Below are 22,025 nucleotides of genomic sequence, written 5' to 3' on the forward strand. Positions count from 1 at the left end.
ACCCAGGACCCACTGCAGCAGTGTAGGTTCTGACAGTGGGTCCAAGGATTTCATCCCGATACCTAATGGCAGTCAGGGTGCTGTTACCTGGCCTGTGGCGGTTAGGAATGCAACAGTAACTGAAATTACCACTCATTGCAATGAAGGTGGAGTATCTCATGAATACACATGTCAAATCTTGAATGATGGGCTGCAGCAGCAGAAGACCGCATCAGGTGCCACTCCTGCCAGCTAAGAACAGGAAACTGAGGCTACAAGTCACATGGGCTCACTTAAATTGGACAATAGAGAATTGGAAAACATTTGCCCGGTCTGATGAGTCTCGATTCCTGCTGTGACGAAGAGAGCTAAGATGTCTTGTTACAGACAGAGGATGAACTGAGGGGGCTGCACCAAGGCCTGGTAAAAGGCAAACAATGATTTTTAAAAATAAAAAACTGTGAGTCATACAGAGTAGAGTCAAGAATAAAAAATATGGAGCAGGGATAAGCATAATAGGTCCCTTTAGGAAGTAAAGTCCAGATTGCATATTGAAATGGTGTGGATGGATTTTAAACAGAGTTTATTCAATTGAATTTTTAACAAGAGAAAGGTCGAAAATTGCAATGTAAGAAACAAACACCCACAAGAAGTTTTTTTTTTTTTCTGCTAAATGGGCCAAAACTAGCTTCTGATGCCAAGATTGTTCTTTATCTTTCCACAGAACAATAGTACATATTTTGCCATTGTGAGGAATGATAGAATAAGACATTTTTCCTTATGATTTGTTCAAATGCACCACCTTTATGTGTAGCTGCTCTCATCCAATGGGATGCGCTCACTCTTTCACATGACTGACTGTATTGAAAGGCACATGTTACATATTTTGCATTACAACAACAATGCAGCACCATGTTATCTCCTTTTCATTGTTAAATTAAAGGAATATGACCTTATTAATCCTACTATTCGGAACAAATTAAGTCCACGTGCCCCCCACTTTTTTACAGTTTATGATGCAGGTGGTACTGTGAGACTTATAGCCCATATCACGCTGTTTTATTTGTTTTGTTTTGTTTTTTTCCAACCTATGTAACTCTACTGTCACTGTGCTTTTACACTGTATTTGTATTCCACCCTCCAGGGGTCCCGCATTTAGTATCAGAGACACTACTCATGTATCAAAAACACTAGCGGACCACACACTGTGCGCAAGCCGCCGACGCTGATTTCATGCTGCTGTTCCGCGGCAATAACTCATACAGGAGACCACACACTCCCACTCTTTCTGCAGATGGAATAAAGTGGTTGTGATAAGACCGTGTGGGAGAGTATTATAGTGCAGAACTCCATAGTGAAGATGACTGTCAGGGTCCAGCAGGAGAGAATCAACAGCAGGTGGAGTAGCATTGGTCATCGGCACTCTTAATGTATGTGCTGAGAAATTACATAAAATACCCCTGCAGTATTATACACAGGTTCTTTAAAGGAATTACATGTCAGAGACTTCAGGAACACGGTGTATGAACATAACAATAAGATGAAAAGCAAATGCTCTTTGTGCCTGAGCTGCAAGCAGAAACACCCAGCAGTTTGGCAGCTGTATAGTGTGCCGTGCTGACTCACAGCCTGGGGCCACCATAGTGGATCAAAATGCAAACAGCAGCCAAAGGATGACGTGAGCTAAATGTCAGATCTTTGTTGCACAGTCCACTTTAATCCCAGACTGCTGGGAGAGATGACTTAGATTCAGGTGATGAAGCTCACAGGAACCTCACAATGTAGGACACTTCAGCAAGGGTTTTATACAACATGTTCTTTTTTTGTCAGTAAATCCAATAAATACCCCAAAGCAACAACGTCCCCCCCCCACCCACCTATTGACTCACCCCCAGGCTTCTCCACCCAAGCCCATTTGTTGCTACTGACAGGCTTAGATGGACGCTCTCATATCCATCTAATAAGTATGAAGGAAGACTCGGACAGGAGTAAAAAGTCAATGCGCATTCATGTGGTGCCGCAGAAATCAGAAAAACACATTTCCGACTTGAAAAACAACTTGGAAGGTTGGACAGTGTTTGTAACATGGTATTAAGCTGTAACTGTTAGTTGCTGTGCATGTAGAGCAACCTAGATTAGTTAGAAGGGTTATTTATTAGTAGTAGTTATCATGTAATTATGTTAGTAATTATTAATTATGTAGCTGGAATGTATAAATGATCGACACAGCCATAGTGGCATCATGGGGCAGATTTTGGCTGCTGCCATGTTGGTATTTTGAAGCCAGAAGAAGTGATAGCAATTGGACAAGAGGGTGGAGTTATCAGCTAAGCCGAGCAAGTTTGGTTTTATATATATATATATATATATATATATATATATATACACAGTGCCAGTCAAACGTTTGGCTATATATATGTGTGTGTGTGTGTGTGTGTGTGTGTGTGTGTGTGTGTGTGTGTGTGTGTGTGTGTGTGTGTGTGTGTGTGTGTGTGTGTGTGTGTGTGTGTGTGCCTCTTTGTAACATTGGACTCTTTGGGGATTCACTTGCTTTTGGGGACAGCTTCAAGTGGCCATTAGAGAAACGACAATTTTTAGCACTTGTTTTTGACGCTGTCTCCATGTTTCTGACTGGGAGCGCATAAATGCATGGTCAAAATGAACAGCTTACACAAACACAACCAAACAAAGGAGTTCTTAAGTGAATGTCAGTTTGTCTTAGAAGAAGGAAAACGATTTTGAACTTGCATTGAATTACTAAAGTGTTTATTAATTCCATATTTGACTTTATCATCTCAAATGTCTATTTTATGCCAAACAGCTGCTCAGTGGCACCCTAGTACCCTTGAGTCTCACTGTCACCTCACTGACTGTTGACAGACAACTATCAAACTTTTGATGTTTACTTCTGCTAACAGCCATGAAGTTAATGTGAGGAGAAAGTAAAGGCCGTGTTTGTTAAACTTTATATATCATTTATCTCTTAATTTATGAGGATTACCTCAGGTGCATTTTCCCCTACACCCACATTCTCCTATTTTCATTCAACATGGCTCCTCTCTGTAAGCTGCTGAAAAAGGACACCACCTGGACTCAGCCCCCTGCTACAAAGAGGCACTGTGGTTCATCAAGCAGCAGCTCACTGAACCACACTCAAGTCTGGGTGAGGCGCTGTGCTTGTCGCTGCATTCTGCTTCGTCAGTGCTGGAGCGGAACATCCAGTCACCACAACACCAAGAAACTCAGACTACGAGTGGAAGGCCCCCTCCCTGGGGGATCTGAACATATATATCTCTGTAGTATAGGTTTCTGTCTTCACACAGATGAGAACAAACTTATAAAATGCTGGCCACATGCACTGACGGTGTTGTGATGGATGAAATCAGTGGTATAATGCGGAGCAGTAGTACCACCAACACTTAAGGTGAGCAGGAAGAACAACACGGGCGAGTGAAGCTTGAAATAGAATCTGTTCAGCCTGTTTTTCTCAGACTCCCTACATTTTGTAGCTTCTTCTTCTTCTTATCCTGTAGTTGGATGCTGCTTACCTCAGCCTCAGGCTTATTGCTCTTGTGAGGTAGATACCTCTTTGAGAGGACTAAAAGCACCAAGGCAGGAATTAGAGCATCTTCTCACATGTTTTTTTTTCTATAGGAGTAAGATACTGAAGCATCAGGATTCATATTAACATATTCATATTTTTGTTGCTTTTTTTTAAACCTATCCACTTACTACCGCTGTTCACCTCAGCAAAATAGCCTCTGTTGATTAAGAGGACAACAACATCTTACAAGGTGGATGTCCTACTCAGGCATCCACCAAGTCCGTGAGAGGGGCTAAAAGCAGAGATATCTTCATTTTTGTCTTCAGTGCAGGTATTGATGATGTCATCAGGATTATTTTCTCAGACACTGGAAGATCTCTGCTCAGTGACTGTAAACTCAGCTGTTTTCTCAGGCTGAGCAGTACGTCTTAAAAATAAGCAGACTGGGTATACTACAGTCCTTTCTTTCTTTGGAACTAATAATTAACTTGTAGGGTTTTTTTTTTTTTTTTAGGATAAAGCTACAGGGCCAAACTGTGCTGCACAGAGGGACCTCATGCACACAGTTTACCCTCTGAGTACTGAAAACAGACCAGCCGGCTCCGGAGGCAGCGACTCCCACAGTGAGCATCAGCACCGCAGAAACACATTCCCATCGATCTGTGTGGAGACCTCCATCAAGCTCCCAGTAGGACACTCCAGCAAGGTGAAAATAATCTACTTGCTACAAAGTGCAACTAGGGTGAACGGCTGAAATCATTTTTCAATGAGAAGTCAGACAGTATATTAACAACTTTCTTGTTTTCAGAAGAGCGGCAAGTACAAATTCTGCCAACGTAATGAGGAATTACAGCTACCAGCTGCCAAACAGATTGGCTTTAATTCACAGCACCGATTTCATAGTACAAACTGGGGACACGGAAACAAGTGAGAAAACCACAGAGGACATTAATCATTGATAGAACCTGCTGGATGCACCCAGGTAACAGAACACTGTGGCCAAGGGGATAATAAGAATCATCACTTATTTAGCAAAAAAAACCTTACTTGTTCTTTAAATTGGTGTTACTTAATTAAATTACTATAAATAAAACAGCAAATAAAAAAATCAAAACACTATTATTTCACATTTCAGATGCAAATGCTACACTATTACAAATATGAGAGGAGTATGGATCCTGTTATCTGTTCATTCACCCATCCAAATCATTGAATTCAGGTGTTCCAGTTACTTCCATGGTCACAGGTGTACAAACCAAGCACCTAGGCAACAGTCTGCTTCTACAAACATTTGTGAAAGAACGGGTCGCTCTCAGTGTGGTACCGTGATAGGATGCCACAACAAGTGCAACAAGTCCAGTCATGAAATTTCCTCACTACTAAATATTCCACAGTCAGCTGTTAGTGGTATTATAACAAAGTGGAAGTGATTGGGAATGACAGCAACTCAGCCACAAAGTGGTAGGCCACATAAAATCACAGAGGGGAGTCAGCAGATGCTGAGGCACATAGTGCGCAGAGGTCGCCAACTTTCTGCAGAGTCGGTCGCTACAGACCTCCAAACTTCAACTTGTGGCCTTCAGATCAGCTCAAGAACAGTGCGTGGAGAGCTTCATGGAATGGGTTTCCATGGTCGAGCAGCTGCATCCAAGCCTCATAGTGCAATGCAAAGAGTCAGATGCAGTGGTGTAAAGCACTCCGCCACTGGACTCTGGGGCAGTGGACACGTGTTCTCTGGAGTGGAGTGCAATCTGATGGACAAGTCTGGGTTTGGAAGGTTGCCAGGAGATTTTCAGGAGTTGGGCTCGGCCCCTTAGTTCAGTGAAAGGAACTCTTAATGCTTCAGCACACCAAGACATTTTGGACAATTTCATGCTCCCAACAGTGTGGGAACTGTTTCGTGATGGCCCCTTCCTGTTCCAACATGACTGCACACCAGTGCACAAAGCAGGTCCATAAAGACATGGATGAGTGAGTTTGATGTGGAATTACTTCAATGACCTGCACAGAGTCCTGACCTCAACCCAGTAGAACACCTTTGTAATGAATTAGAGCAGAGACTGTGAGTCAGGCCTTCATCAGTGTCTGACCTCACAAATGCGCTTCCTGAAGAAGGACCACACAGTACGGACCAAAATCTCTGAGGAATACTTCCAGCACCTTGCTGAATCTATGCCACAAAGAATTAAGGCAGTTCTGAAAGACAAAAGGGCTCCAACCTGGTACCAATAAGGTGTACCTGATAAAATCACCAGTGAGCGTAGACAGAAACAAGATGTGAGTTTGGGGATCCCTCTATTGCCCCTTTTTTTTAATGCTGATAGCACTAGCTGAAATTTCAGAGAATCTGAAGTTATTTCAATGTATCATGAAAGGAACATACGTGTCAATCCTCCAACTTCATCAAATAATTGCTGCAAGCTTTCACTCAAAAAGTCAAATGTCAACTCGGTGGTGCTCAGGGAAATGTCAGGAAATCAAAACAGGTAGCGATCAGTTGCCTGCATGATATTTTGTGCCAGTGCATTCAGCAGTTGCTGAGATATTTCAGCCTGATTTCTGAAAATGAAACAGACTGAAAATACACACTTCAGTGTTGGTGAACTTCAGGGTTTGGCATAAACAATCAGCAATAAATAAGGTCTCTGAAAAATCTACTCAGCGGCTTCACAATGATTCGTTATAAGCCTGTAAAGATTTAGTACACTTTCGCAGAGTAGAAGGATATTTTTGTTCCATTGCCTCTTAAATGATCTGAGAGGTGAGCTTTCGGTAAAAAAAATAAATAAATAAATAAATTTGAATTAGTCAGTTGCTTGGATTGATGACAACTAAAGTCTAGCCAAGTCAGTGAAAACCCCCACCATGGCATTCACAATTTAATCCTTTATTCATATCATCCTTAATTGTACCACAAAAAGCTGTTAGTCATTATGAACATGCTGTTCAGTGTCATGTATTATTAATGAGCAAATCACCTGGATTTAAAATACACTGTATGTGGCATCATTCTCTACTTGAGAGAGAAAATCATGAAATCCTATCCTTGATTTATGTGTCCATAAAAAATCATGTGGAAGAGGTGTTTTTACAGATCGTACAGCATCAAGAAAATTCACATAAGTCAGCATGTTTATTGACCCGACTCCCGGCTGTGCCTTTTGATACTCGAGTGGAAGAATGAACAAATGACACAAGCACAGCTGGAGGTAACTGCTGCACTGCTGCCAACCAGGAAAAGCAAAGTGGAAAAATAGCTCTCCTATCGGTCCTTGTCAAGATGCAGCATAGGTGGACAATTTGTATGTACCTCTTATCGGATCGACCCTCCAGCCCACCTCAGACACACACATGTAAACGTGCAACAATCACTGACGGCATGCTTCACTTTGCCAGGATTCTTCCTAACAATTCCTTTCAAGATTACTGTGTTGGCAGCTGAGCAGAGGCAGAGTGCCGCTTTTAGCAGCGTGTGGCCTGTGTGGAGTATCAGACAAATCACAGAGAGCATGTGTTGTATGTAAATGGATCCTAAAACACACACAGCACTATAGACTCCATGTTACATCCCTGTATATAGCATTTCAATCACATATAATATGCCTTTTTTGGGTAACCAGATGCCATCTGTAAAAATCATGTCCAGCATAACCAATAACACCTCAGTTTTAAGTAAAAAGGAGCAGCATCTGATGCCTCTCTCCAAGTATGACTTATTATTTACTCACCACTGACCATAAAAATCTTACACTCCACAAAGACTCATTTTAAACAGGTCGGTTCATAAAGCACTCTCTTTGAGTGGACTGCCACATAAACTGGCTTCAGTGAGTGAATGCAGGTTCACAAAGCCTGCTAGAAGACGTGTGGTGGAAGTGCCAGTTGCTGTGCTGTGTAATGGAAACTGTGACTGGCACAATAGCTCCAGCAGAGACGCAGCATCTGACTCATCTTCACAAAGCGCTTTCATTAGAAAGGACGGGTCATGAATTTATCTACGAGGACGCTACACACTTGTGGAACACTACAAAATAAAGGCATTTGACTCGGCTTTTCTGAAAATGGGCTTTCACTGTTTTCAAGCTGTTTAGTCGTGTTAAGTTAGAGTTACGCTGCCATTGGATTTATTTACCTGTGGTTTCCTTTAGTCCCTCTGTGGACAATAACATTCACTCAACATGAAGACAGTGTTGTATGACCAGTGTTTTGAGGTAATGTGTTACTACAGAGTACTTTAAAGCTGCAACATTTTTAAATTACTGGTGTTTCAGATAACTGGACTTAAGGTGAAAAGGTTGGCTCTGGGGACAAGCCCACAAATAGCAGTCAGATGTTTTTAAAGGGAAACTGAGAAACACTGACTTCCTGCCAGGCAGCAAACAGTAGTGTTTGAGAGCAGCTCATTCATGAAGCTTTTTAGAAACTAAACTTGTGAATACGTTTTGTGAGCAGGGTTCTTGCTGATGTATTATTATCCTGTTGGCCCAGCTGATGTGAGCCCTGCGACAGGCTGGGTGTACCCCGCCTGTTGCCCTGTGGCAGTTGGGATAGGCTCCAGCTCCCCCGAGACCCTGAAATGGATAGGTGGAAGATGACACAATAAAGAACTCGAAAATATTCTAATTTAATGCTGTTTCACCTTTTTAGTTGCTAAAAGGTACTTTGGTACCCACAGGGAGGACATGCAAACTCCACACAGGAAGGTCTGAGCCAGGGTGATTTGAAACCAGGACCTTCCTGCTGTAAGGCAACAGTGCTAACCATCACGCCATTCTGCTGCCCTGTATGCGCACTTGTGTTTCCTAATTATAGATTTCAGTAGGCTATATAATTCTTTGTTTTATAGTAGGTTTATTTTCAAAGATTTCCATTCATAGTTCCTTTGTTTTCTTGTGAACAAAGAAAGTAAAGATGTGCCAAAGGTCGGTGTCTTCATTTCCTTTTGTGACATCCAGCCGTCCGCCGTGTTATTGTGTGAATGAGGCAGTTGTCTGCATTGGTGGATGTGGTTGTGTGACTGTACTAGGCAGTGCTTGACATCACATTTTGCATTGACTTTTTAAACTTATTTTTCAAATCAACGCTCATGTAGACGAGATTGAGAAACACTGCTGCAGAGCCTTATGAGCATTGCTCTTCCCAGAGCTCGATTTTTAGCTCATGCCAATCAAATACTGTCATGTGCTAATATAATATAATAATTTCATCATTATTTGACTAAAACTGTTTATGAAAATATAACTGGCAGTTTTGGTGGTCCCAACTGCATAAGACCAGGTTGCAAAATTTTTATATTGAATTATAAGACTTTACTTTGGTTTTGATTATTCTCATAAGAAAAGATGTTATTGATTAATGAGCGTGATGTTTTTGTTTGAAAGGGTTTAAAGTGCTGCTCACACTGATAAAGCTTTGTCAGACTGGGTGTCAGGGAGAGCTTTGGTAATAGATCGGTGCATCATAACAGGACACGATAAATAATTACAGCGTGTGTGGCACGTTAATATTGACAAGACTTTTGGTACAATTTGAACTTTGTATCCACCGTACAGACAAATGTTTTTATTTCCAGACGTTTAGCAGAGATGACTTTCACCTTTTAAGCTGTCTTTAGTCTCCTGGCAACGCAACTCAACAAGGTGAGAAAGGCAGGTGTATGTATGCACTCGCTATGGCACGCTGTTGTTGCTTTACTCCGTCTGAGCCGAGTTTCAGCGAGAACACCTCACGCTCGACACATGCTGTCATCACATTTGGAGCAATTAATCACGAGAAATAAATAGAGTCAACTTGCAGGCGAGTCTGAATGGAGGGGTGCTGGGGAGAGTGCTCACAGCTTCATCCTGGCAGCCGAGACGGGCCCCTCAAGACAGCTGGTCTGACAGTCAAGTCAATTCAGTTTTATTTATAAGGCTGCAAATCACGACAAAAGTCATCTCAGGGCCTTTATACATAGTAAGGCTGAGACCTGCACTAACATCATCACAGCTGGGCTCCAGTTTCAGTCCTCTGGCCGTTTCTCACATGGTCATGAGTGTGATGGTAACGAGGATTAGCTTCTGATCACTGTCTCCCACAGCTACTTGTCGCTGGTTTAACTTTGGCCTGTTATCAGTAAGGCACATCCAGGTGAGGCCTCCAGCTGTAGATGGGAGACTTTTTTTTTTTTTTTTTTAATCCTCTGAGTGTACAACCTCAGGTCCTTAATGCAAAGTGTAGCCCTGAGATTCAGCAGTATTCATCCTGCAGCTACCCCTGTTATTACCACAGCTACTGACTTCAACTGCTATTAGTACTGCTACTGTTACAGTATAATAGCAAAGTACTGCTTCTGTACATACGTACATGCACTGATCTTTGCACATAGACTTCTGGCGTTCTCTACCTGTTACTTTTGTATTCAGGCAGGTTTTTTATTTAAAAAAAGAAGAATCTGTGATCTGTGTGAAAAGCGAGACGTATAATTTTATACTACACAAATTAGAATGATTCAGGAGGCAGACGAGCAAAGGCTTTGTTAAGAGAGAGAGAGATGAAGAATCCTGAGCTGAAATCTGACAAAGACAGTGGTAGAAGTATAAACTTCAGGGGTAAGAAAAAAACATTAAAACCACATTTTGGGGAAACATTTGGGAATCTTTTTTTTTTTTGTCAAATTTGAAAGGTGATTTTAAAAGTGATTTTTTTATGTGTTGTGGCCACTGAAATCAGTGGAGATAATGATTTCAGATAACTGGGCAAATAATTGTACATGGTTGAGTGGGGCAACATTGCACTGCGGCCTCACAGCAAAGAGGTCCTGGGTTTGAATCCACCATCTGACTGTGTTTGTGTGGGGTTTTTTTCCGGGTACTCCGGTTTCCTCCCATAGTCCAAAGACATGCAGTTAGTGGGGTTAGGTTAAGTGATCATTCCAAACTGCCCATAGGTGTGAATGGTTGACTGTTTCTCTGTGTCAGCCTTGTGACAGGCTGGCAACCTGTACAGGGTGTGCCCTGCCTCTTGCCCTGTGAAAGCTGGGATAGGCTCTTGATCAGCAGTTTCCTGATCCAGGAAGATTTTCTCCTATGGCAAACAATCAAGTTATCTCATCTTAACCCTTTATAGGGCACTCATTGAAAATTTCAACCTCACACAGTGTTATTGGTCATGACAACCCTTAATTACTTCTGTGACATTTTTCAAAAAATTTCATTTTCATGTATAATATCAAGGTCAATGAAGTTACCGTGTTTGGTTTCTTGCCTATAAGTGGGGCAAAAAAGTAATAAATTCCAGGAAGTGTGCAACAAAAACAGATATAAGGTGAAGGAACATCTATTTTAGGACATTATAATAGATTCATTGCAACATCACTTTTTAGAACATTACAACATACACATTGTAATTTTAAACAACATTAGGCCATTTCTTCATGACCACATGCTTCTTCATATCGCTGATCATATCACTGGTAAGCCAACAAGTCTCCATATACATACAGTACAGAGTGTGTGTGTGTGTGTGTGTGTGTGTGTGTGTGTGTGTGTGTGTGTGTGTGTGTGTGTGTGTGTGTGTGTGTGTGTGTGTGTGTGTGTGTGTGTGTGTGTGTGTGTGTCTCGCCTGGTGCCTATTCCAGCTGTCAAAGGGCAAGAGGGAGAGTACACCCTGTACAGGTCGCCAGCCTGTCGCAGGGCTAACATGGAGGAACTGGATGTCTTTGGACTGTGGGAGGAAACCGGAGTAGTAATTCAATGTTTTATGGAACAGAAAATTTCCTCTTTTTAAAGGAATTTTTCTGACACCCCAGCTGCTGGAATATTTTTGTGATTTGACAAGATTTTTTTTTTTTAAGTGTACATAAACAAGAAAATTAACGTGTAGCGCCACATATCTTAATAGAGATCTTTGTACCTCACTTGCACAGTCTCTCATGTTCACACTGAATTTAATTAGCTTCCACAAATACCTCATAGTTGACACAGCCCAAATTGTTCCCTTATCTTTGCAGCCGAGGTTCATTTCACACAAAGCTACCTCCACTTTTAGTGTCCGAAATAATGAATAAAAAAAAACAAAAAACAACACAAAAGCAATTATAATTTCTGAGACATCAACAGGTAAGAGTGTAAGAATTAAAGTTCCCACTGTCAGGTGAATGTTAGGTTTGAGCGTGCTTTCCAATCACTGAGTGAACTCATCAAATCAAAGAGAAGAAAAATCAAAGCCTAAAGACACGCACTGCTGGGTCAAATACTGCCCACAAGTAAGATTTAACCTACTTGGAGTGTCAGATGAAATGAGTCTACCTCTATGAAGCCTGAAGTGGCAAATCACCAAAAAAAAAAAAATCATACTGACATCAAGACACTTTCCTGTGATTGCCTTAACTTTCTAGCTGTATGGTGTCCCCGAGGCAGCAAGAAAATACCATCTGTCCAGAGTATACTGTAATATCACTGAGGGTATTGAACACATCACACTCACTGAACTTCATTATGACTGGGTGAATGTGCTGTTTCATCTCATAAAAATTGTCTTTGTCAATTTTTTTTCCACATTTATCCTTCATGTTTTTTTTTCTCTTAGAGAAGACAAAAAAGCTTAAGCTTAGAGTTTAAGCATGTCACAGGCATGTGCTCTAAAATGCAGAGCTGTCTGTTGCTTTCAAATCCATGTTTCCTGTGCACGTGCATTTTAGGCTCTTTAGATCACTGGGTGCATGATTTCTTTTCAACATTAACTAAATGATCTCTTAAAATATCAAGGAACTGTAGGAACTGAGCTTCAATAATCAGATGGAAATTGTGTATTTGTTGGGGACTATTTTTACCTGTGGATTGAGGCATATTTGATGGAAAAGTGAGCACCGACTGTGTGACTGGCTCAAAATAAGCCAGAGTGGATGTGTAATGAAAGAGCACAAAGGAGCTCTGTGGACTGGAAGTGTTTTTGGGATCACTGTCATGCTGAAAAATGAATCTGGTGCCGATCAGATGTTGGTGGATCAAATTATGCATTCATATTTCCATCAATTTTCCATCAATTCAGCCATCTACTGGCTGAAATGCAGCCCCAAACCATGAGAGAGCCTCCACCATGTTTTACAGACACTGTAGACACTGTTGTGCTGCTCTCCTGACCGCCACCCTACATACTGATGAGGATTTGAATCAAAATTTTCAAATTTGGATTCATCACTCCAACAGACCTGTTGCCGCTGATTTTCAGTCCAGTTTTTGTGTAATGTGGGGTACCTCAACCTTTTCTCCCTGTTTCCCTCCCTTAAGAATGGCTTCTCTGGCATGTTTTATAGATTCAACTATGCTTTTGCAACAGGCTGCTGGTAACAAAGTGCCTAAAAGTACAATTTTAATCTGGGTCTTTGTTGTCTGTTATGTATAGACACAACACTGGTTCATCTCAATGTCCAAAGAAAATCTTTGACAGACCTTCAGAATACCTGAAGAAGTATTGCTGAAGACCCTTATCCCCTTAGAAGCAAAGTATAAGCTAGCAATGAGGGGTGGCTCCAGACTTTTGCACCATCTAAAGTGCATCTTAAACAAATCCAATTTGATTTCAGGAAGCACTCCTATTCAAATATTGGTAAGATATTAATGTTGTTTTCGGGTTTACCCTGTTGTTACCATGTCTTCTTCTGTGGTGGTTTGTACCCGATCAACCAATGAACCTGGTGACAAACCATAAGATTAAATATGATTTTCTGATCGTGCAAATAATAAATTTTGTCAGTACTCCTTTCTTTTTAACTCCTTTAAAAAAAAAAAAAAACTACCTGTTAACTAATAATCAAACTGATCTTCAGCGCAATGCACTGTTCCCATCATGCTTTACCTCAGAGCACTGGAATTATAAGTCTACACTGATTTTAAAGACAGTTTGCAGAACATCCTGACTGCGTCAGCTCCGTCTTTGAGGTGCGTTTGTAAAATGAATTAAAGCCAAACCTAAATGAAATGAAGCTCTTGCAGTCGATGACGTTTTTAGCCAGTGTTCTTTTCTCTTTCTTTTCTTTACTGCAGGTTGCTAGAATAATATCATTCCTACCCTGCGCCGAGTGGAATCAAAACAATTGCGTGCCTAATCCCCGTCCTGTTCCTAAGTTTAACGCCTCACATCAGGAAGTCAACTAAAGGTCAGGAATTTACATGTTGCAGAGAAGAAGTTGCGCTGTCGCCTGAACTGTTGGAACTTACGAGTATGATAACGCATAAAGAGCGCTGTGCTTCCCACGGAGTAGATTCGACCCGCTGCAGTAAATGTGACCACTTCACACGACATGAATATTACAGTGGCTCTCCTTGCTGTAGCCTGGAAACAGGAGTAGATCCACCTTCCCGGACCCGGTGCATTTGCCCCCCACCCCATAAAAAGGGTAAAAAAGTGCTCATCTGGAATAACACTATGTGACTCCTGTAATGGTGAAAGCCAGTCTCAGTGACCTCTGCGTAAAGATAAGTTCATTTATGAATTTCGGGCCTTTTATAAATCCAAACTGGGCTGTACTGAGTTCATTTAGATTAATCAAATTAACTACATCTCGCTCCGTTTGGCATAATGATGACTGAAATGCTAAAAACCACTGTGGTCTGACGGTGAAGCGTAAACAAAGACAAACTCAGTTTACCCCTCCTTCCCAGCTTGAAATAAGCCTTTATGACGCACATGCGTCAGAGCCAGGGGCATCAAACTGATGTGATGTATGTTGCATTTTCGGAGACTCATAAAAATAAATGTATGGAAGGAAAGTCGGATGATTTGTGCCCACAGGCAGGCTGTGTAGCTGTCTTAATTTGCAGCCAAGTTGGAGTAAAGTGTTCGTTGTCTTTTTTGTGGCAAAGCTTTAAAACCACTAAACCTAATATGTTTCTAAACTCTCGTCCTGCCTGCGGCTGGACTGAGAGGAGCTGTCCCTTTCAGCACCACCACACCGCCTGCTGCTCTTCTTCCAGCCACATTTTGTCTCTCCGGCCCCTCAAAATCAATCTCGGGATGTCTCACACCCTAAGCTCGTTCTGCTCTGTCAGACTTTCCTGGTGACGCACTGTTAAAAGTTAAAATTCTGCCGCTGCACCAAAAGAAATTATGTGTTTCCACAGTGCACTCGAGCATATCACGCTACGTCATTCTTCCGCGTAATTTATCCTACAGGTGATGCTCAGGAGCATACATCTGATGTGGTTGGTGGTACACAAAGCTCCATGTAGTTCCCTTTGGAACAGGGAGTGAGTGTTGCAACATGTTGCTTAAAACTTTACCTACAGACTTGTACTGTATATACTGTTTCTGCTCTCCCCTAATTGCTGCTTACAACCTGTTTTATTACCTTGAAAATGTAAATGTCCACATGACAGATCACGTCCTGTTACGCAACAGTGAACCTGTGAAGATCACAAAGGCTACACATGTTAGAGGCTCAGGCTTACCTATCGTGGTTATAACCGTGATGGCAAAGTAAAATGAACCTGCGAATTTCCACTGCACCCCGGCTCTGTGGGGCTCAGCCTCCATGATGATGCTCTCCAGTTTGCGGTAATCATCCTCGCTGATGTTATATTTCCCCTGGAGACGCTTCTCCTCGGCTTCCAGCTGCTCCTTTTCGCGCATCTCAAAGTCGGACTCCAGGGCGTCAAAGACAGCGGCCCCGACGAGCAGGTATGTAAACGTGCAAATGATCAGGGACAGGGTCCGCACGTTTTGCCGCTTCATGGCCAACAGGAACCGGCGACCGAGGGGCTCATGTCCCCTCGGATTCTCCGGGAAGACGCAGCAAGCGTGGGAATAGCCGTGTGGACAGCGCCTGGAGGCGGATGCGCGGAAAGGTGCGCTCCGGTGAACGCCGGAGTTGGAGCCCCCCGCCTTGTGGTGATCCCGGTGGCAGAACCCCAAATCCTGCTCCTGGTTCGTGGAGAGACACAAGAGACTGCTCGATCGCCTGGACCAGGAGCCTTGCAGCCGAGAGACCCTGCGCAAGACCTGCCCAAACCAAGTCCTCCCGGTGCGCAGTGCCATCAACAAGCTGCTTCCAAGATCGTCTGTTGCTTTCTGCTCTCCTTACGCGAACAACACAGAGCTGAATAAATGCTTCCAGTCAAATAATCAGGGTTGTGATATCCTTTTTTTTTTTCTTTGTTGCTCCACTTTAACTTTCTGTGAGGAGAATTAAAATGTCCTTCAGTCGAGCATCTTTCCGCAGGTCTCTAAGTTTCAGCTAAACAACAACCTGTTCATCATAACCTCAGGATATTTTTAGCAGCCATTCTCCACATACAGGAAAGAGAGAAAAAACATCAATTTACTGTCCGCGAAATCCTCAGATCTTCCTCGCAAGCAGCGGGCATCCTCATCACAAATGTGCTGAGTCGTCCCTTAGATGGGAGGGTCATGGAGTAAGGGAGAGCAGCGGAGAGTTGGGAATTGTTGCTCACACAATGCGCATGAAAGATTCACAGTTTTATCACTCGTATCTGTTGCTTCATTCCTGCCTCAGCTCACCATTTGTTATTGTAGGGATGAAAAAATATTCCAGGCGGTAAGCAAATAAATTTCAAAACTGTTTCCATCGTGATTAGACGTGTTTAGAAACTGGAGCTGGAGAAAAAGATACTTTATTAATGGAATAAACACAACTGATCAAAGCGCTCGCAGCGCGCTCCGTGTCCGCAGTGACACTCATGCTCTGTTGCGCACACCGCGCTCCAAAGCTCCTTTCCCGAGCTGGTTGCTGATCACTTATTTTGGGGGAGGAAAGAAAAAAAAATCACACGTGTGTTTTTACTCCTTCTGCGAGGGTTTCTGAGTTCACATGTGTGTCACGAGCTGCTTGTATTGTAAAGGCTCCACATTTTAAGTCACCACTCACTCTAGACTATAATCGGTGGGCGTTGCTCCTCCTTTCTCAGTGTTTTTCTCTTTTTCCAAGTGTCACGATTCAGCCGAGCTCTGGCCTGAGTCTGCGTATTATTGGAAGCTTTCTCTCCGAAAGAAAATCAGCCCGGTGTGCAACAGATCGAACCCCCCACCCCCAACCGCCTCCTGTACTCTCCATTACCCGCGACCCCTCCCACAGTGACCACTCCTACTCTTTAGATGGACAGAGACAGTTCACTTTAATGCTCACAACAGAGATTTTTTTTGTTTCACATTCTGACAGCAGCGGGAATCAGCTCTCCAGACCGGACTCAGCTGCGCATGTTAGCGCGCTCTCCATGGTGCTGAGGACAGACAGTGCTCTGCGCCATAAAGCCGAATACACTTTCAGCACAGAAACGAGTGACATACAACAAGGAGAGAATTTTAAAGGGAAAAACGAGACTATGTTACCACTTGGGAAAAGCAATAATAATAGTAATAATAATAATTATTATTATTATTTATTATTATCTGTTGCCACACTTGATAAAAATCCCCCTGGTTTTTCTTTGTAGAAGAAGTTCTGGGCACTTTATAAGTGAGATGAGGTATGAGGCATGTTTGAAATAAATGCTTTGGTGTTTTATTTCAGCTTTTTCATAATTTTTCCATATCTCCATATCATCAGGAGAGTTTATTTTCTTCAAGATCACATTTATAAATCTTGGATTCGATTAAATGGCCAAATGCTTGATTACTTCCGAAACACTGTCAACTCAGGATGAATTGTATTTGCAATGAAATTGTTCCCGAATGCTCTTAAAAAAGAAAGAAAAAAAAAAAGAACGCATGTAAAATCACAAAATGGTATATATACTGTGTATATATATACTGTATATACTGTGTATATATATATATATATATATATATATATATATATATATATATATATATATATATATATATATATATATATATATATATATATATATATATATATATATATATATATATATATATATATATATATATATATATATATATATATATATACATTAAAACAAGGCAAAGCATGATGCATAATGATGGAGTCATATCACAGAACAGTGTTTCTGGGTTTCAGTAAAGCTGCTTGCCACTAAGCAGTTGGAATCAATACTTTATTAAATTTGTAAATTTCAAGAGCACAGACTTGTGTTAAATAAACTATGGCAATATAAATTAAGATAAGTAAACATTCAGAGTTGTGCAAATGTAAAATAAAAAGCTGACTGATGTTTTCTGCCTTGAAATCATGAGTTTACATCTTTTTTTTTTTTTTTTACATTGCATGTAAAAGCTGGAATATTGTGGAGCTCTATTGTGGACAGAGAGAAAGGCCAAAGCTTTTTTTTAAAAATTATTATCATGGCACAGAGACACAGTGCAAAATGGTGGGAAATGGGGATCAAAGGTCAGTAGGGACCTGCAGCCTCATTGAACCTGAGACCTAAAATATAAGACAAAGAAAAGACTATTGTGAAATACAGTATGAAGAGCCCATCCCACAACAGATTTAAAAGTTCAAAGTGATCTGAGCAAGGCAGTTAATCCCTTGCTGCAGCAGGAACAGTCTCCCATTACAGACTTGTGATTCTGACAGCTGCATTTGTCTCCATACATCAACAGAGGACATAAAATTTCAGTAAAGACATGAAGAGACATGGATTTTTTTGCTGAACATAAAGATTACAAGTACAGTCTTATGCAGTTTAAAGGTGAAAAATGTGATATCATTATTATTATCATTAAACATTCCAATATGAATTAAAATTATCATCTGAGTGTGAAAAAGTAAACATTTTAACATGTCAGACATCTGTGTTGCAGCAATATCTGCTGAAGGTAAGCCGCTAACTTTCTAAGATGCAGTTGTGAGTCACTGCAGCGAGCAGTCTGCCCTCAGTCTGACATGAAAGGAAGAAGCAGAGCTGTCTAGAGATGGTATTTTTCTTTTGCACAGTCTATGATCCTGACCTTGTGTCAGTCATGTTGTAGGACACACAGTCACTGAATAAAACAGTAAAGGCAACAATGAAGCATTTGGCACACAACCGCTAGAGAGCAGGATTACAGAGAACAACAACAAAAACAACAAAACAAACAAAGCAACAAAAATACTACCAGGCAGGATCAGAAATAATGGTCCCCTCCTAGAGAACGGTAATAAACCTTATTTTAAGAAAATGCACCTTAATACAATTAAAAATAAATCTGCTAATTAGGTTTTAAAGATTGAGTGTGCCCTTTGCTCATTCCCTGCCCAGGTTACTTCTGAATGGTTTAGTGACATCACCCACTGGTTTCTGGAATTTGCATTTTAAAACCACAGTGTTAGTGGGTTGGCCTCCACCGTGTCAGTTTTAGAGCCAGGAGTCGATGAGCTAAAACCAAAGTTCTTGTAGGGGCAAGTTTTGCCGCTCAGTATCCATTTTGGTAACACCTCTTGATTTAAATAATGACCTCTTAAATCATTATCAAAATTAACTTTATGTGGTCACAAGGACACAAACAGCATGTGTAGCAACACCAGTTAAATCCAGTAAAATATGCTTTTAAATTTTGCAGACTTTGCCCCGAAATAAAGTTTTATAAAGTTTGCAAACTAGCAAGCGCCTGCAAGTTTGGTTAGCAAGCTGCATCCATGCAATGCAGAGACACAGGTACATGCTAACTGGAGCTAAGTAACAGAGAAATAATTGGATTCCAGAACTGAAGCATAAACGTCTCTGAAATGTTGTAGCACAGGACAGGCTGTAGTAGATGTCACATCGCTCTATTAAAAATCCTCCAAAGGGCAACAACAGCCTAAAAGTTGCTAAGAGACCCAGTTCAATGTTTTAAGCAAGTGGAGGTGAGGCCAATCAGGCTGCTATCAGCTACAGCTGCCTATACCAGCACGCCTGTCAATCAAAAGTGACCAAACAGCCTAATTTTAAGCCTCAACAGTATCCTAATGGCTGAAATAATAATAATTAGTGATACCTGTAAGCATGCTTTTTTAATGATGATAAGCTGGGCATTTTATTGGGAGTCACTGGGGATTGACTCACTTTTGGATGCAGCCTCAAGTGGCCACTCCAGGAAGTGCAGTTGTTTTGCATATTGCGTTGCCTTCATTTTTTAACACTAGGGGTTTCCATTTGAATGGAGTGTGTGGCGAGACTGCTTATTGGATTAAAATCTAAAGAGATTTAACTTTCTGTGCTCTGAGGAATATTTTACTGCAATGGATTTCTAATAAGTTGCCTACTGTCTTTGGGTGGAGGAAGCTTATTTTGGAATACATCCCACTTGACTTTTTAACATGCCTTGTCCACTCTAAGACTGATATCTTTGACTGTATATGGAAACCCTTCTTGGATTATACTGAAGGACACATGTCCACCATCTTGTCTCGAGCATTTATTACCTCTTAGACTTGGACTAAAAAATGATGAAAATATGTAAGCCAACTTTGTTTGGTCTTACCTTCTCCTTTTTTTTTTGTTTTTTAGTAGACTGCACTGCTGAGCTTTTGGGTTGTGTTCTGTTCTTAAAAAACTCTAAAGAGAAAATAATTCTACTTTAAATTTGAAAGAGAAGGAATTAACTACTGATAATGTAAACCAAAATGAATTATAACAAAAATGCATTACGGACAGGGTTGGCTTTGATTCCCCAGGTGAGGTTAAGATGCGGTGATATTCAGGAGGGTTGCTTTATAATGATATACAAGATAAATGTAAAAAAAAAATTTTTAAAAAAGCACAGATCATAATTTACTATTTCTGTAGTGTCCCCCTAACACAGACCTGGGCATTGTATGGGCCCCAATGTGCACAGTGCCCAAACGCTCTTTGATAAATTCTCTATCAGAGAATGACTGCTTTTTTGCAATTTTGTGGGAAATCAGTAAAATTTTGTTGCTTTTATTTTGAAGGTGACTGGGTTTTGTTTTTTTTTATTATTGTCAGGCATGCAAGCAATACAGCTTCATTGTAAATGTGTTCGAACCAACATTTATGAGAGATGTGAGCTTGGTTGTAAAAGATGTCACATCACATAAAAACAGAAAGACTGATGCAGAATTTTAAGCTTTTTACAAGACTTGGATTTCTAAGTATTTATGTACAGAAGTCAGAGGTAAAGCCGAGTCTTTAGTTTGTGGAGAGCAGATTTTTGTGTTTAAGGCTTACAGTTTAAATGGCCATTATGAGCCTAAACAGGCAGAGAAATACAAGAACTTGACTGATGCAAAGCAGGAACGGACATCTGAACCTTTGCTAGTAAAGCTGCAAAAGCAACAAGGATTTTTACCAAGCTTTCCTCATCCAGTGATGGAGAGGTCAAGACTGGCTTTGTGATTTCCCACAAAAAAATCACAAAAGTAAGCCAAAACAAGCATTTGTCTTTGTACATGGGATAAGAAAGAGTTTGAGATTGCAGAGCAGCTGACTGCACTGAATGAAGGTCTACAGCAGGGGGAAGGGGGGGGGGGGGGGGGGGGGGGGGTTGTTCAGGGAGGTACAGTGGCTTGCAAAAGTATTCATACCCCTCGAACTTTTCCATATTTTGTCACATTACAACCACAAACATAAATATATTTCACTGGAATTTAATGTGAAAGACCAACACAAAGGGGTATACAATTGTGAAGTGGAAAGAAAATTATACATGATTCAAAACATTTTTTACAAATAAAAAACTGAAAAGTGCAGTGTGCAAAAGTTTTCAGCCCCCTTTTGTCTGAGTGCAACCAATTGCATTCAGAAGTTGCCTGATGACTGCTAATGACTAAAAAGAGTCCACCTGTGTGTAATCTAATCTCAGTACAAATACAGCTGCTCCGTGACGGCCTCAGAGGTTGGTTAAGAGAATATTGGGGAGTAAACAGCGTCATGAAGTCCAAAGAACACAGCAGACAGGTCAGGAATAAGGTTGTGGAGAAGTTTAGAGCAGGCTTAGGCTATAAAAAGATTTCCCAAGCTTTGAACATCTCACGGAGCACTGTTCAATCCATTATCCGGAAATGGAAAGAGTATGGCACAATTGTACCTACCAAGACAAGGCCATCCACCTAAACTTACACAAACGCTCTCCATCTAATCTGACTGAGCTTGAGCTGTTTTGCAAAGAAGAATGGGCAAAAATTTCAGTCACTAGATGTGCAAAGCTGGTGGAGACATACCCTAAAAGACTTGCAGCTGTAATTGCTGCAAAAGGTGGTTCCACAAAGTATTGACTCAGGGGGGCTGAATACTTTTGCACACTGCACTTTGCAGTTTTTTATTTGTAAAAAATGTTTTGAATCATGTATAAGTTTGTTTCCACTTCACAATTGTATACCACTTTGTGTTGGTCTTTCACATTAAATTCCAGTGAAATATATTTATGTTTGTGGCTGTAATGTGACAAAATATGGAAAAGTTCAAGGGGTATGAATACTTTTGCAAGCCACTGTAACTGCATGCTTGGATAGGCTTGTTGGACCCTGCAATGTGCAAGTGACTGCAATGAATCCAGAACTGAAATGTGTGTTTTTGGATTGTATTATACACCAGGAGGTGTTTTGTACATCAGTGCTAAAAATGAACCATGTTGACTAAAATAGCTGCATGAGACTGAA

General features: G+C 41.1%; 1 protein-coding gene across 1 annotated transcript in view; it reads right to left on the bottom strand.

Moving 5' to 3' along the window:
- The window catches only part of kcnk9 (potassium channel, subfamily K, member 9), a 47,760-nt gene extending 32,222 nt beyond the window's left edge, over nt 1–15,538 (bottom strand). The window contains exon 1 of the mRNA XM_030741632.1: nt 14,953–15,538. Within this exon, the coding sequence (XP_030597492.1) occupies nt 14,953–15,538 (586 nt within the window). The remainder of the gene's footprint in view (nt 1–14,952) is intronic.
- Nucleotides 15,539–22,025: the final 6,487 nt, after the last annotated feature.

Source organism: Archocentrus centrarchus, chromosome 11, assembly GCF_007364275.1.
Source record: "Archocentrus centrarchus isolate MPI-CPG fArcCen1 chromosome 11, fArcCen1, whole genome shotgun sequence".
Taxonomy (NCBI): domain Eukaryota; kingdom Metazoa; phylum Chordata; class Actinopteri; order Cichliformes; family Cichlidae; genus Archocentrus; species Archocentrus centrarchus.